This window comes from Sycon ciliatum, chromosome 2 (genome assembly GCF_964019385.1).
Source record: "Sycon ciliatum chromosome 2, ocSycCili1.1, whole genome shotgun sequence".
Taxonomy (NCBI): domain Eukaryota; kingdom Metazoa; phylum Porifera; class Calcarea; order Leucosolenida; family Sycettidae; genus Sycon; species Sycon ciliatum.
In genome coordinates this window covers 14,069,137-14,084,585 of record NC_088644.1, presented here as the reverse complement: position 1 = coordinate 14,084,585, position 15,449 = coordinate 14,069,137, and the positions used below count along the sequence as shown (strand labels likewise).

General features: G+C 46.3%; 2 protein-coding genes across 3 annotated transcripts in view; one reads left to right on the top strand and one right to left on the bottom strand.

The window, feature by feature from the left end:
- LOC135808859 (mucin-5AC-like) overlaps positions 1 to 8,125 on the bottom strand; it is a 34,072-nt gene extending 25,947 nt beyond the window's left edge. For both annotated transcript variants that reach the window (XM_065322099.1, XM_065322100.1), the window contains exons 1-8: positions 7,890 to 8,125; positions 7,179 to 7,232; positions 6,539 to 6,610; positions 6,142 to 6,230; positions 5,582 to 5,748; positions 4,476 to 4,648; positions 2,692 to 2,756; positions 1,850 to 1,904 (exon numbers count right to left, since the gene is read on the bottom strand). In XM_065322099.1, coding sequence (XP_065178171.1) covers positions 1,850 to 1,904; positions 2,692 to 2,756; positions 4,476 to 4,648; positions 5,582 to 5,748; positions 6,142 to 6,230; positions 6,539 to 6,610; positions 7,179 to 7,232; positions 7,890 to 7,960 — 746 coding nt within the window. In that variant the 5' untranslated portion in view covers positions 7,961 to 8,125. The remainder of the gene's footprint in view (positions 1 to 1,849; positions 1,905 to 2,691; positions 2,757 to 4,475; positions 4,649 to 5,581; positions 5,749 to 6,141; positions 6,231 to 6,538; positions 6,611 to 7,178; positions 7,233 to 7,889) is intronic.
- A 196-nt stretch (positions 8,126 to 8,321) lies between these two features.
- On the top strand, positions 8,322 to 15,186 carry LOC135808861 (eukaryotic translation initiation factor 4E type 2-like). Its single transcript, XM_065322102.1, has 9 exons — positions 8,322 to 8,541; positions 8,640 to 8,712; positions 10,532 to 10,693; positions 10,975 to 11,079; positions 11,745 to 11,822; positions 12,166 to 12,240; positions 12,479 to 12,540; positions 14,392 to 14,466; positions 14,741 to 15,186. The coding sequence occupies exons 1-9, from the start codon at positions 8,501 to 8,503 to the stop codon at positions 14,781 to 14,783; spliced, it is 714 nt and encodes a 237-aa protein (XP_065178174.1). The 5' UTR covers positions 8,322 to 8,500; the 3' UTR covers positions 14,784 to 15,186.
- The last annotated feature ends 263 nt before the right edge of the window (positions 15,187 to 15,449 follow it).

Below are 15,449 nucleotides of genomic sequence, written 5' to 3'. Positions count from 1 at the left end.
CGCCGTGTATGGGTAGAGGTTGGCCGTCAGGTCCAGTGACCTTAGTGGAGATCGGCGTGAGCTTAGGTTGAGGACTGAGGCTATTGTAGGAAGGCAGTGACAGGAGTGTGCAGTCTGCGCCAGAGTCCAGCTTGAACAACACTGACTGGCCATTGATGGGGAGCTCAACAAGCCAGGGTTCAGTTGAGTCAGGAATGGATACTGAACTCAAAACACAGATACTGGGTTCCTGTGACTCGGATGAAGCACTACCCATAAAACAACTCGCACTAGCACTAGCAGAATCACTCACCGGATGGTCAGACATCTCGCTCGCGCCCACTTGACGAGAGCTACGACACACTTTGGCAAAGTGACCACGACGCTGGCACTTACGGCACTCGACGGACCAAGCAGGACACTCGCGGCGCGAGTGACCACTGGATGAGCCACAGCCGGAGCAGGGAGCGCGCGGAGCAGAGGTTGCTGGAGGGCCACGTGTCGAGTAGCTAGGCGCGGACTGGCGAGATGCAGCGGGAGCATTCTTGGGTCTGCCAGTTCCACGAGATTGTTTGTGATGTCCGCGAGCGACAGCGGCTGCGACGGAGGGCTGAGTGGCTGCGGAGCGCTGAGTGGCTAGCTGGATTTCGAGGGTCTCAGCTGCCTTGGCCTCCTTGAGAACATCGGCGAGGGTGAGGGAGCCTATGTCCTTTTTCTGCATCGCCTTACTCACTTCAGAATCAGCCATGTGGGCGACGAGGTGATCGCGGATCCGTTCTGACGGCTTGTCGAAACGGCATCTCGCCGCGACAGAGTGGAGTCGGCTTGAGAACGTAGCTACGGACTCACCGGGGAGCTGGCGGAGACGAGCGAACTGCGTCCGTTCGTGGATAACATTGTCCGCAGGTGCAAAGTACTTGTCGAAAGCATCGACCACTTTATCGAAGTCGTCCTTGTCGGAATCTTGGGCGAAGGACAACTCACGCTGGAAGATATCATCCGCAGTTGGGCCCAGAGAGTAGATGAGAGTGGAGATTTGGACATCTGCGGATTCGGAAGAGAGTTTGGTAGCAATCTGGAAGCGTGAGAATCGGCTTTTCCAGCGGGGCCAATTCTCAGGTGCGGAAAAGTCGAAGCTTTCAGGGGGCTGAAATTTCGCCATGGCGAGCGGGTCCGGTGGCGAGGGTTCGGGGTACCAGTTCTGACACCAAGTGTTGCGTTACTGCAACAGCACTAAGGGTAAATGCCCATGCACACTCTCTCAGTCCAACACAACCATCACACTCCGGTAGGAATTACAAACTATACTTGATGAAGACAGAAGGAGAAGTGGAGAACACAGGGAACAGAGTAGGCATGTAAACAGCACAGGCACGCAACAGTTACCGCTGGTGCATGTGCGTACGCGAAGGTGTGAAATAGGAAGCGGGGTCAAATTACATATGGATGCACCATGCCAAATATATAGGCACAGGTAGGTGACTGTACAGGTGGGTAGGTGGGGGCTGAAAAACACTAAAACTTTTCGTTTTGTAAAAACAATTGGTAACCCCGGACGGCCCCTTAACAATACTGGTCTTACAGTAGTAAAACTTGGTCAGTTTGGATTTGCTTCTTGTGTGTAAATTAATGCACGTTATGGCTCGCATGAGACTCTGCAGGACTGAGTTTTCTGAATCCGTAGGAACGCCACCACCCTCAAGGATCAAGGCAAAGATGGAGCTCGTAAAGCGGTGTACAGAGAGAACACGTCATAAAATGGGAAAGCAAACAGGATTGAGACGGTCCACTCAGCGGGAGAGATAGAACCATTCAACAAAAACTTCTTGCACAAAAATTCGGACTGGGCATAATAAAGTCAGCGCTGTACCTTTTACTTGTGGCTCTGGATTGCACCTCGACATCCTTTGGAAAGCTGAGAGGATCTGAACAAGATACGACAAACACGTGCAGATACTAGGAAATTAGGCCGCCTGCCGCGTACTGTTCTTTTCCTCTCCGAAACACAACACTTGCAACTTGCAAGCCAGATACGAAAGAAAGAAAGACAGAAAGAAAGAAAAAAAGATTTTTCATGATTCTTGTTCGCATAGCTTCCCCTTTTATTGATCTTCGCATCTCTTGAGCCACACAAGTTGTGTGGAATGTTGCTTTGCGTTCTGGAATCGTGGTTTGACCGTATTGTCCAATGGTCTTGCCAGTATCGTCATCGACATGCATAAACATCCGCCAACGTCCTTCACAGCTGAGACTTTCAGCTCGTGCTTATCTTGGTTGCGCTCACCTTCCCCTCCGTATGTTATTTCTATAACTTAGAACCTTCCAAGTTGGAAGGCTGTTGGAGTGCGCATCCAAGATGTGCTAGAGCTGTTAGCCAGTTAGTTGTAGAACATCAGTACCGTCGGTCAGTGTCGTGCAATGTTATCGCATGAGCTGATTGTTTAGTAACTGGTGGTGTTAGTGGACAGTATAGCGTAACTTGTAGTTCCTTGGTCTTTCTCTTTTGTATAGAAAAAAAGAAAGAAAGAAAGAAAAAATCATCAGTCACACCACCGGGCCGCGGGACTACTACTTTGAAATTCTCCATGAAGCCCAAATTTGACATTGCAACGTACAGATACTCACAAAAATTAAACAGAAATCAAACAAAGTACAGCTCAAAGATAACAAGCATATTGCTGGCAAAGCAAAGTCACAATAGAACTAACTTACCATTGTTCTCATCATCTTCTATTGTAACTGGATCAGTAGAGGGAGTAGCATTGACTGGTCGCCGTCTAGATAACAAACACAACCGGAAAGGAGAACAGAACAGAAAGGTCAGTCACGAATGAACTTGTTTTGCAATTATTTCAAAATCACACGAAGCGGAACTTCTCGGTTAGCCTTGAGACAAGACACTATCTGCTCTGTATTGCAGGTTGCCTTGAGTACAGAACACATTGCAGCTTAACTAGGAACTGTTGGGGCTGAAGAAATGTGTCCTGGATGTGGAGGTGTCCTTTGTGGAGAGGTGTCTGCTAAGAGACGTTCCATTGTATTTTTGATCAATGAAAAAAGCAGAAAATATACAACCTATCCACAGCCAACAAACACCGATTCATTATGACCGAAACGTTTTTTTCTCTAGAATTAACCAGTGACTACTTCTGGCTGGGAAGGAGAGCAAAAGAGAATGCACAGATCACAGCAGCATAAGATAAACTGTGCAAGGTGTAGCGACAGAAGTGACACGAGAGCCAGTGAAGAACTTTTTTCTAGTCCTGAAAAGTTGACAGTATTGTAGGTGACAAAGTGAAGGCAGATAACAGTAAGTACACTACATATGACGAAGGACAGCAGAGGAGATTGGATATAACAACCTTGCAAACAGCGACAAATTGAGGTTCTCGGCTCAGTTCTGTCGCCTCGAGTCTTGTAGCAAGTTCTCGCCGAAGATTGGGCTTAGTGACAGATAGAAATAACAGTGACTGTCTTCGTTTCCCTGCATGTTTCTCAAGCATGTTCATTGCTATAGATACCATGGCAATACTGCAAGATGAAGAACTACCGTATTACCCCGAATATAAGTCACACACCTTTTTACACTTAACTCCTCAGGCAAAGAAGGGGATGCAACTTACAATCGAGTGTGACATCCTACTTGTATTTTTATGTATGTTGTATTTGTGGATTCTCAACAGGCCTTAGCCTAAATCGAGGGAGTCTCCTTATGTGAATATAATGAAACAATATGGCTTAAACCTGAAAACTAGGTGCGACTTATAGTCGAATGTTACTAATAATCGGGGAATACGGTAGGCAGCCTTCAAAATACCCTCACCACTGCCAACGGGTCCCCGCTAGAATATTAAAGGTTCATTAACTAAGAATGGCACAGGTACAGTGAGCAGTATCATCAGAACAGTTCCTTCAAGGCCAGGAAGCGTATATGCCAGGCGGACAGTAAGAAGAGACGGAGTGATAATGCAAAGTCAGCCAATTTGGTGTGCGGTGGGCAGTGGGGAGAGCACGTGGGAGGCAGATGGGTGATCGGCCAAAATGAAGAAATTTATATTGCAGTATGGCGCTCGCCACAAACTCCAACGACACGACCGGGAGCTTGCATGCAAGTATAAAACTTAAAAAAATGGCATACACACAACTGTGGTTGCATTGGGCGGACGGCACTGAGCCATGCTGCTACATTAGTGCAGCATCTCTCTTTCACCCTCTCATCACCAGGCTGACCACTTGACTGAGAAAGAAATTACAGTAGAACTCCTTTTTTTTCCCAGACACTGTCCGCAATCGCAACACTATTAAAGGCAGAACATACTTCCTGTTTTCATGCAAAATACGTTTTTATGCCAATCGATTTTTTGGTGCCATTTTTTCAATGAAAAGCCATGTTTGTGAGTGACTGGGTCAGAAGGGTATCCGGTAGATGAGAGTGACCAGATCTGTGAAATCCGGATTAGGAAAGTTGCGCTGTACACATACCAAACACCACTTACTTGGCGCTGGTCTTACGAGCAGTTGCGGTTGACCTGCTATTTTGACGACCAGCCCGAGCCAGTGGCAGGGGGCCAGACTGAGTCCTAGTGCGAGATGCAGATGGAGCGACAGATGCTAGTGCTGACGTACTAAAAGCGTGACGCTTTACAACTGGCTGGCGGCCCTGGGGAGTCTGTAAAAGCCAGGAAAAAGCAATCAAAAAGTGAGCGTTAAACTCAAAGACGTAAGCAATAGGCAGCATGGCACCGAAGCCCGAGCCTCAGTACAGTGTATGTAACATAACGTACCATTGTCCCAATTATTTGGATGACTAATACTAATCTGTGTAGACCTGATAGCCATCATCATCTCGTAGTCGTGCTCTTGCTTACTTATAAGCTTCTTTATCTTCCTCCATCGGTCACCTCCCTCCTGTTCACACTACACACACTCCTCTCTAGCAAATCTCTCTCTCTCTCTCTCTCTCTCTGTCTGTCTCTCTCTGTCTCTGTCTGTCTGTCTGTCTGTCTGTCTGTCTGTCTGTCTGTCTGTCTCTCTCTCTCTCCCTCTCCTCCTCCTTCCACAATCTGTCCCTTGCTTTTCCAAATCCTTCCCTTACATTATTGCAATTGCCTGGAGTAAGCTCTATCTGCTACGATACTTACAGCTTCACAGTTTCAGACATACCTGGTTTCACTTCTTAATTTATGGTTGCCTGGAACTGCTACTACTTACCGTAATGTCGCGTATTAAAGCCGGGCTTATTCCTGTAGAAGCCGATGTAAGGGCTAGGCTTGTCTTCACATCAGCCTTCTATTCAAGGCAGATATTTCTATGTATGTTAACACTAAAACCAGGCTTATGTGCCGACAGTGTATCTTGAAAAGCAGGCTTCTATTCAAAACAGGCTTCTATATGAGATAGGCTTTAATACAAGACACTAAGGTGTCTGTACTAAATTCTTGTATCACGCTTTCCATATTTTCCATTCGTCCAGGACGTGTGAGAAGACATCGGCACTGCTGAACCAAAATATTAATCTACGGCTGCTGCAGGTTCGGATGCCAACTCTACTTGCATGGCATCAAACACGCCTTAGCCAAATACACATGGCAAACTAGCTTACAGTAGGATATGGAACCTCATCCTCCACGCCGCTCTCGCCAGTCGATTCACCCGACGTTGCTACGTCGGACTGCTTGCGTTTCACAGGGCTAGGGAACATGCGCCGGAACTGCTCAATCGCTGGTGTGTTGCTGATTCTTTGCGACGATAGACGGAGTGGTGGTGTACCTAAATAAGACAGCAGAGAGGGAGAGAGAGAGAGAGAGAGAGAGAGAGAGAGAGAGAGAGAGAGAGAGAGAGAGAAACAGACAGAAAGAAAGAGAGAAGGGGGGGGGGCAGGGGGCAGGCAGAGAGAGAGAGATAGAGACGAAGGGCGGACACCGAAGAAAGCAGAGAAAGCATGGCATTTACTTTCTGCAACACAATCAGAGCTGGGCTTCTATAGCAGGCACTTGAGGGGTGTACCAGTATGTATACCAATTCTACACAACACTGTTTAAAAGTGAATTGAGCTCTTTGGAACCGTAAAGAGGGCGAAGTGCTTTGGCTTTGGCTTTAGAGTGCACAGTGCTTTTGTACAATACCAACCCTCAAACAACAATGGCGTTCGAGTCAACTTACACAGAGAACTTGTATCCATCGTTGCTGCTTCAACAAGCAGACGGACTCCATCGACAATTTCCGCTAAATGATCGTTTGGATTGAGGCCTCTGGAAACACGCACGAAATTTGGCAGAAGGAAATATACACATACTGTCTGCGGACGTACAAATCATCAAACAGATTAGTTCGTTAGGAGGAAATTTGAGACCCGTTACTGAATGTTTACAACAACCCTGGTCTAAAATTACGAGCATCAGACAATTCGATTAGTACAAAGGTTCCCTATACGTTAGGTACTGTACATGGCTTTCTGCTCTACCTTCAATGCTGTTCTAGCCTGGGGAAAAAAATAATCGGTCGAACACCCCTGGTGTAAAAGTCTCATCAATACGTTAGTCTTTGAAGTGAGACATACCGTTTGGATAATGGCTGCTTGCAAAGAGGACATAATGCACTGCGCTTTGCAGCTATGCGAGTGATGCATCCGCTGCAGTACAGAGAGAGAGAGAGAGAGAGAGAGAGAGAGAGAGAGAGAGAGAGAGAGAGAGAGAGAGAGAGAGAGAGAGAGAGAGAGAGAGAGAGAGAGAGAGAGAGAGAGAGAGAGAGAGAGAGAGAGAGAGAGAGAGAGAGAGAGAGAGAGAGAGAGAGAGAGAGAGAGAGAGAGAGAGAGAGAGAGAGAGAGAGAGAGAGAGAGAGAGAGAGAGAGAGAGAGAGAGACACACACACACACACACACACACACACACACACACACACACACACACACACACACACACACACACACACACACACACACACACACACACACACACACACACACACACACACACATAAGCGTACGGTTGCAAGGCTTAGGAGAAGTGTCACAGGAGAAACTAAGAGCAGGCACAGAGCAGAACTCTCACTCCTTCCATAGCTATGCAGTGTATACGATAGTGTTCTTCTTACTTATGAGGGAGAAATAGTGGCAACAATTGAGCATATTAATGAAGGCTCATAGATCCATTGAGCCTCCCTAGCCATCATATCCCTAGATCTTCCATTCCCCTTCTTACCGGCAAAATTGATGATTACATGCTGTGGACACGGGCTCGGACAACAAATCCAGACTGTAAGGATAAACAAAAGGACAAACCGCCATCTGACATGATGCGGCTACAGGCATGCCCCTGGCAGTACTGAGATAACGCCACAGGGGGCATATCTACTTAAAGTACAGCAACAGCTAACCAGCCTGTACACTGTACATCCAGACCTCCTGCATACAAATAGTGGTGCCTCCTCCCTCTCCACTTCCCTCCACTGTAGCCATACATCACTTGGCAGGCAAGGCAGAACCGGTCCGCTTGGCCAGGCCATAGCCGCACCAACATTTTGGCAACCTGCGTGTGTTTACAGCTGAGGAGTTCATGTGTATACCCAGTCCCTCCAATACACAACATGTCAAAGGCTAGGGTAAGGCCGGACCAATCAAAACTGCTTCCGCCGGTCCTGCTTGGCTGTGATGAAAGGCAACTAGGGCTGGCCCCTGAAGAAATAGTAATTCTGAACTTTATCAACTCATAATGGTGTCAAGGAAACATCAAAATATGTATGAAAAGTCCAGGAAAATTGCTTTGCACTTATGCATCAATAAATGACCAGAAAAAAGTCAAATCCCAAAGAGGGAGTATTGGTATCGGTGAGAGGTAATGATCTGTTTTCTATAAGAAGAGCGTGTTCGCTTGGAGGTGGATGCAAATGGATATGGACAAACACAAACTTACCAAATTACACACTGAAAATTCTCCTGAAGTTTCGTCAGAATCCCCCGAACTTGTCGAATATTGGACGTCATCGCGGTGTCTTTTCACTCCTGAGATGCGTGACAACAGTACCCAGTGGATAAGAAACAATCTAGTGCTGAATCCTGTTACATGATCACGTATCATGGAGCAACGCCTGGCTTCGTCTTCCTCTAAGTCCTTTTTCACAAAATAATTGATCACATGGGGGCATTGCATTCTTGTTTGAAGATGTTTGGACACGTTTGAGTTTCCCGCCAGATGGGAGAAGAAGAATCACATGGCTTGAACGATGAAACTTTGGAAATACTATTCGGGTTTCGGGTTACGTTTTCAAAACCTAGTAGCTTTTTGGCAGTTTTACAATGAAAACGCGTGTGATGTTGATAAACTGCAACTTGGCCAGATCTCCAGAGTAGAGAAGCAACTGACTCGTGAGAAGCTCAGAAGGCCAATTTTTTCTAGTTCGATAGCCCTTTCATTTTGTAGTCGAGACTGACCTTGAGCGAAATTCACTTTATCTTGAGTATCCTGCTTCGTTAGTGCTGCTTGCTGTTTTATTATAATTATAACTATTACTCTGGATCGCCGTCATGTCGAATCACACCATGGCGAAAGACAATAACAGATACGCGTCAGTAATTGTGTGTTGGATGAGTCCATTGAGTAGCAGACACTGACCGTACAGTATTGTACTTCTTTTGTGATTGCGCTGGACTTTCGCCTATGCAGTGCCTTAGAGCAAGATCAAACAGATACAACGACTTCAGAATCGTCAGAAACACCATCGTCTCAAGCCCAGCAGGTATGTGCCATCATGAATAATACAGTACAATGCAGCCACCATGTACAAGTAGTTTTTCCATAAGGTGACGTCATCATAATGCATACTACTGGTATGTCATTAACATTGAGACCTCAGCTGCTTAGTAAGAGTAGGGACTTCAATCGAAAAACCAAATTCGCGAGTTTCGCATAAAACGCTAGTTTTCTAAACCGGGAAGATGTGAGAAATAACCTGTGAAAATTTGAACCCAAAATTCCAAGACAATCTAGAGTTATAGTCGATTGAAGATCGGAAAACAGGGTAGAAAGTAGTCACAGAAGTAAATGCATGTATGTGAGCCGTGTGGTTTCCGTCCAGCACTGCACTATCTGGTGCATACATGGCGATACAGGATGTGTGCATGCCATGCAGTGTGCACGCATGCCGTGCGCGCCTGCTTGCACAAGTCACACGTTTTCACCGTCACTGCTTCTACAGTGTGCGCGCAGTTCACTCGATTTTTTCGTCTACCACCAGGAAATCGCCGTGGGCTGGTTTCTGTGATCATCTTCCTTCTACCTCGATAAAGCACGAGCCTAAATGTTCTAGAATCCTCTTGGTTTAGGCTAATTCGAGGCCGCTGAACACGAAAATCGGGTGTTCCTCGCAGGGCCGAGTACGGATCTGGTCGAAATTAGTACTTCGAAGTGCATCCGCGCCAAGCGCGGAGGCATTATTTTTGGAAGCATGGCATGTGTGGCACCATTGGAAAGGTAATGACCTCAGCTACCTAAAAATAGCATCGACAAGGCCGAAAAGGCCGCGGGAGAAGATACTCGGGCCTCGAACTGCATCTCGAACTGCAGTCACGAGGCGCCCATTCACTTTGTACAGGCGAGCTGTGACTGCACTTTTCGCTTTTCTGTGACCGGAACTGAACTCCCTAGTTGGAGGGTCTGGAGCCAACATTAGTTACGTGCACAACATCCGACGTGGCTGTACCGGAATACACAAAATCACAGAATTGATAGAGCAGATGATGACCCTGCACCCAGTTGTAGTTTTTTCTTGCGTACCGTCAGCGTGGATAATCCGCGCTGCATGTATCATCTGAAAGAATGATATACGCCGGTAATTATGCCATCGGTCCATTGGTCGATCGCTTGCACAACTGCTAGCCACGTCAAGTGCATGAATACAGTTGGAACCAACGAAATTATACTGTATACGTGTTACACTTGCATGTTCACTAACCCGCTTGCTCGTTCACACGGTCATGTAGCGCGTGGAGATCCGGTTTCTCTGTCCCTGACTGCACTTGTACAACAGTACTGCTCAATGGGATCTGTTCTCATGAATAGGTCTGTGCCTTGGAACAGCACTGTTCATTTACTATACTGGGTCTCAGTTACTACAGTACTGACTACGGACAGGTGACAACTTATATCCAATCGCATGAGTAAGCCAGGGCAGTATATGCATGTTCACTGCATGGCCCAGTATATGCAGCCCCTGAACGATTCTGTTCATGAGCTTGGATTCACTCGCCACAGCTGCAGTTCAACATGGTGATCGCGCCAATTAGTTTGAAATTCAACATGGTGATCATACCAAGTCAATACAGCCTCAACACTAACTGGCGGGTACCAAACTTTCTATGTCCATGACAATGCACCTCTTCCAACTCTCCTTACTGCATGCTCGAACACACGTATGCACGCGCGCGCGCGCGCGCGCACACACACACACACACACACACACACACACACACACACAAGTGCTATCATTCTCCCTCTCTCTCTCTCTCTCTCTCTCTCTGTCTCTCTCTCTCTCTTTCTCTCTCTTTCCTGTGTAATAGAATACCATAGCAGAGCACCCACGCGCTAAGTGTGTACCTGGGCCAGGTGAGCATGTACTGCAGTACACGTACTCCGTCTGGTTTGCCAAGAAACCACAGGGAGCACAGCGCAGTGCTGTCAACTACGAGCAGAGCATCAAACTCGTCGGTTCATTCTGCACGGTAAGTGAGGCGCCCCTCCGGTATGCCGCCATTGGATGCCATCTTTATGTGACAGCTGCGTATTCAACTATTCTTGTTTTGTTTGTCTTCCAACTTTGGGGTGGGGGGGGGGGGGGTACACCGTGCTGGCACTGTTGTTTACAGATACGTTTGTGCACGGTTCTGTTTTGTTTGTTATGACACCCCCTCTCCACCCTATTCCTGGCCGTGTGGCTGCCTCTTAGTTCGTGTTACTCATGCAAGTGACCTGTGTAATGTTTTCCTGTCTCTTTGTCATTCAGGTGGAGCAGTTCTGGCACCTTTACAGTTACATGAACCGGCCAAATGACCTGGGCAATAATGTCGATATCCATGTTTTTAAGGATGGCATCAGACCCATGTGGGAGGTAAGAAACTATTCTGCGTAAGTGTGTGTGTGTGTGTGTGTGGCAGCGGCATGAGGCCGGATGTTCTGCCGCGACGCCGTGATGCTACCCCTTTGTTCCCCTCCTCATGAGGGCAGCTTAGCCGTTTAACGGCAGCTGTTTGTCAAGGTGTGTGTGTATGTGTATGTATGTGTGTGTGTCTATAGCAGACTCAGCGGAGGACGTTCAGGTTGGTTGTAACTCTGAGCTTCATGCCGCTAGGCAATCATCAGACAACTGTTATGTACTAAGCTCTGTCTCTGACATTGAGCACTCTCTGCAGCTCGGGGATCAACGGATTTATGTGTGTCTATTGTTATGTCTAAGCATAGCCTGTACGCTACCATTGCTTCTGCAATGGGCACAATGTAGATGGTGTTGGTGTACTCATGTGGAGTCTGGCCAGATCTTGCCTTTGTCCAATGTTTGTATAGGGTGCGAAAAGAAGTGTTTGTCAACAGGCATGTGGACTGCACAGGACAGGAAATTTTGCCTCTTGGGATGCTCTACATCACATTAGTCTCTAATTTGGTTTGAGGGCTGCTGGTGTTCTGCTGCTATAAAGTAATTGATGTTCTCAACCTTGGTGCCTGATCTCATCTGTCATCTCACTTTATTTGTATCTGTGTCTTTATCTCTTTACATAGGATGATGCAAATAAACATGGCGGCAAGTGGATCGTCCGGTTACGAAAAGGCCTGGCTGCAAGATGCTGGGAAAATGTGGTACGTGCTCTACCTTACAATTACATGTACTACAATATATTATAGTATTTACTACACTCCTTTGGAGGACAATTCGATTTGTGGATTCAATTTTCCGAATTTTGACAATTTATTGAAATCTGTGATTTTCTCGAATCAAAAGTGATCTCCAAACCTTCATTTGTATGAGAGGGTTGAGAAGAGGATGTGTTCTGTACCCACATGGATCACACCTTGCTCCTCAAACTGCTCCTACCTCATGTGTCTTACTTACTGTGTCACTTCTTTCTTTTCTGATGTATTGGTGTGTGTGTGTGTGTGCGTGTGTGCGTGTGTGTGTGCGTGTGTGTGTGTGTGTGTGTAGATCATGGCCATGCTTGGTGAGCAGTTCATGGTTGGTGATGAAATGTGCGGTGCTGTCCTCTCCGTTCGGTATCAGGTGAGTGCAGGGATCTCTATGCAGCTAGTGTATGACTGTACATGTGCTCTGATAGGCGCGTTCCCTGTCAACCATTGCCAACTTTTATCTCTTTTGGGTTTGTGTGTCCTTTCATGGAACGGCGGTATCGGCCATAATAATCGCTGTTGGTATTCTTCTTGGAGGTGAACAATATTCGCTTTGCTGCAGCCGGTTCATGCTTGTGGTGATGTGTATCCTTTCCCATGTGTGCATCCAGGAGGATATTATCTCAGTGTGGAATCGAACAAGCAGTGACACCGGCATTACAAATCGGATACGGTGAGCAAATGTGTGAAGCCATTCTACCTTGGTTTGCTGTTCTAGTTTTTTCTTTGGGGATGTCCTGATGTATGCGCCTCCGCCTTCCACACTACTTAGCTGCTGTACAGGGGCGTAGGCAGGGGGGGGGGGGGGTGCTTTGGGTGCCAAAGCACCGCCCTCAAAAATTTCGATCTTGGTTCACAGCTGGTTCGAGAGAGACCATAGCAGACCCGCTGATCACATGCGCAAATCTGCACATCGCACACTGTAGCCATCCCTGTTTTAGACCAGGGAGTACTGTAGTAGGTAGATCTACACTACTCCCTGGTTCAGACCTGCAAGTACAATGTACAGTCTGTATCGGCTATAGCGTACCCTTTTGATTTTCGTGATTTTATCAGTATGACCGATGCATCACTATATGCGATACGATCGATATTTTTCGATCGACACGTGAAAGGCAAGGAAATACTTCCAGCATGGCGTTTTGACAAAATGAGCATGCTGCATAGTTGACAGTGCCCGCATTTCCATAAAAAATTCTGTTATGTACATGTACATGTGTCACTATCAAAATAAGCAACGTGAAGAAAGTAAAAAAATAGGGCCTTTGATATTATTGCAACATGTATTTTAAAGTTATCACTATAGCCGATAATAGTGTAGTGTGTTATGCATGTTTTGATTCTTTGTTGCCATCATAATATCCGATATATCATTACATCCGATAATATTGGTTATAGTGATATTTGTACTGGATAAAATACGTTTTGCTTTTGATATTTCGTACCAATATCACTGTAGCCGATATATTCTTATATCCGGTCACTCTATAGCCGATACAGACTGTATCTGAAACCAATCCACATGCAGTGGACTATTCATTTTTGTCTCATGATTGGCCATTATGCAATGAAATTTCTAGTCAAGGGAACTGCGCTTCGTACCTGCCGTTGTGCAGTGTCACATCAGGCCTCAGCAGGCTCAGCACATGATTTGCATCGCACTCCACATCATCATGGGGTTTCGTTAGACTCACAGAATCATACAAACACGCCATTGGTAGAAGCAAGGAAGTAGCAACGCGGTCTATGGCCGGAAAGCACACGTCAGACATAGCAGTTTGTTCTCGCTATGTTTTGTATAATGTTGTTCTCGCTGTTAATTGGTCTCATTGTGGAAAGGCAAAGTTTCTTTCATGCATTGCAAGTGTGGATACAGCAGTAGAAGAGTGAAAGTAACGTTGAAGTGCAGTTTGAGTTTTTGTGGGGAATAGTGTAGGTTTGATCAAGGATGCCTTACTGCACTATCAAACATGACAAAGGGGAAAAATGGCTCGAGAAATCCCACTTTAAAAGTTTGATGGAGAGTGTGATAATTCTGGAGAAAGCAGCATCCAGGACTTACCATCATTAGCAGGCCAGGGTGTAGTAAAATACCATAATCATTACTACTCCCTGGTTGGAGATTTGCCATTCACTGATTGATCTTCAGCGTCGAATTAGGGGCGAATTTTGCTTCCCCCCAATTCACGGATCGAATAATATGCATGAAAGGACCAACATATTTTAAAGTGCATGTACTTTTGTGTGGGGAAAGTCGTGGCTACGCCCTGCTGTACAATCATTTCTTCTTGCCTTTTGATGTTCTGAGTGTAACAAGGACATGTGTCCATCTTAGGTCATTATTATGTGTCCAGGCTGGCTGTGGCTTGCTCTGCCTTTTCACTGGTGTCAAGAACTCTATACGAATCAGGAATTGCCTGTAATAATGTGTGTGTGTGTGTGTATGTGTGTGCGTATGTGTGTGTGTGTTCGTGTGTGCGTGCGTGCATATGTGGTCTTCGCCATCTCTCTGTCTACTGCGCAGGGACACAATGAGTCGGGCATGCACGCTACCCACCAACACAATCATGGAGTACAAAGCACATACGCACAGCTTGAGGTAGGCCCAATGCTGTGTTTGTGCCTGCGTAACATAGCTCACTGAATATTGACTGCATGTTGTGATTCAACTGTCCACCGTCATAATGGTGCATCTGAATGATGTTTTAGGGAATTACCAGCGTGGTGAGTTGAGCTACTTTGAAGTACATGTACTTGCATCTAACCTGCTCAGTTTACTTTCTCTCTCTCTCTCTCTCTCTCTCTCTCTCTCTCTCTCTCTCTCTCTCTCTCGCTCTCGCTCTCTCACTGTGCGTGTGTGTGTTCGCTGACAGGGATAACTCCAGTTACCGCAACACCGATGTCTTCGTACGGTGATGTTTGAACCGGTTCTCATTACCGGCACCGGCGGTTGCTATTGCTACAGCTACCTAGTTATGCGTATAACATGACAGACTAAGTTCTGCAAAAACCACCATAACTCATCATTCTCATTGACATTTAATGCGTGTTGCCAAATTCAACCATGAAAAGAAAGTTTTTAACTTGCTCAGTACGCCCATGTACAACCCAACCTATAACAACTCATGTTCCTGTCTATCCGTACCTATTCCTGCTATGCTGTTGTTGGCTTGTTACACATTGTCGCTTTGTTTTATACGTCCACTAGTGGTGCATGCAGGGCATGACAGCTGTTTCATGTGTTGCCCGCCCGCTTCTACTATCTTGCTTTATGATAGTGTCTTGACATGGCTTGATGTCTACTACCAAGAGTACATAACCCCCAAGGCCCAAGAGTGTGCAACTCCAGCTATGGGGTTGGCGACGGCAGGGCTTCACTTCACATCACGTGACAAACCCGTACACAGTATTTGCAACCAGTGCATGATAGATCGTGGCAGAACCAGATTCCGGGCATTCTGTTGATAGATACAGGGTTTTATCACTCTCTTAGTATTGACTCCCATTGATTTCCGCTATACCTAAGCAGTCAAATAGAAATATTCCTGCATATTTCACTCCTTAGCGCTATATTGACTGCTT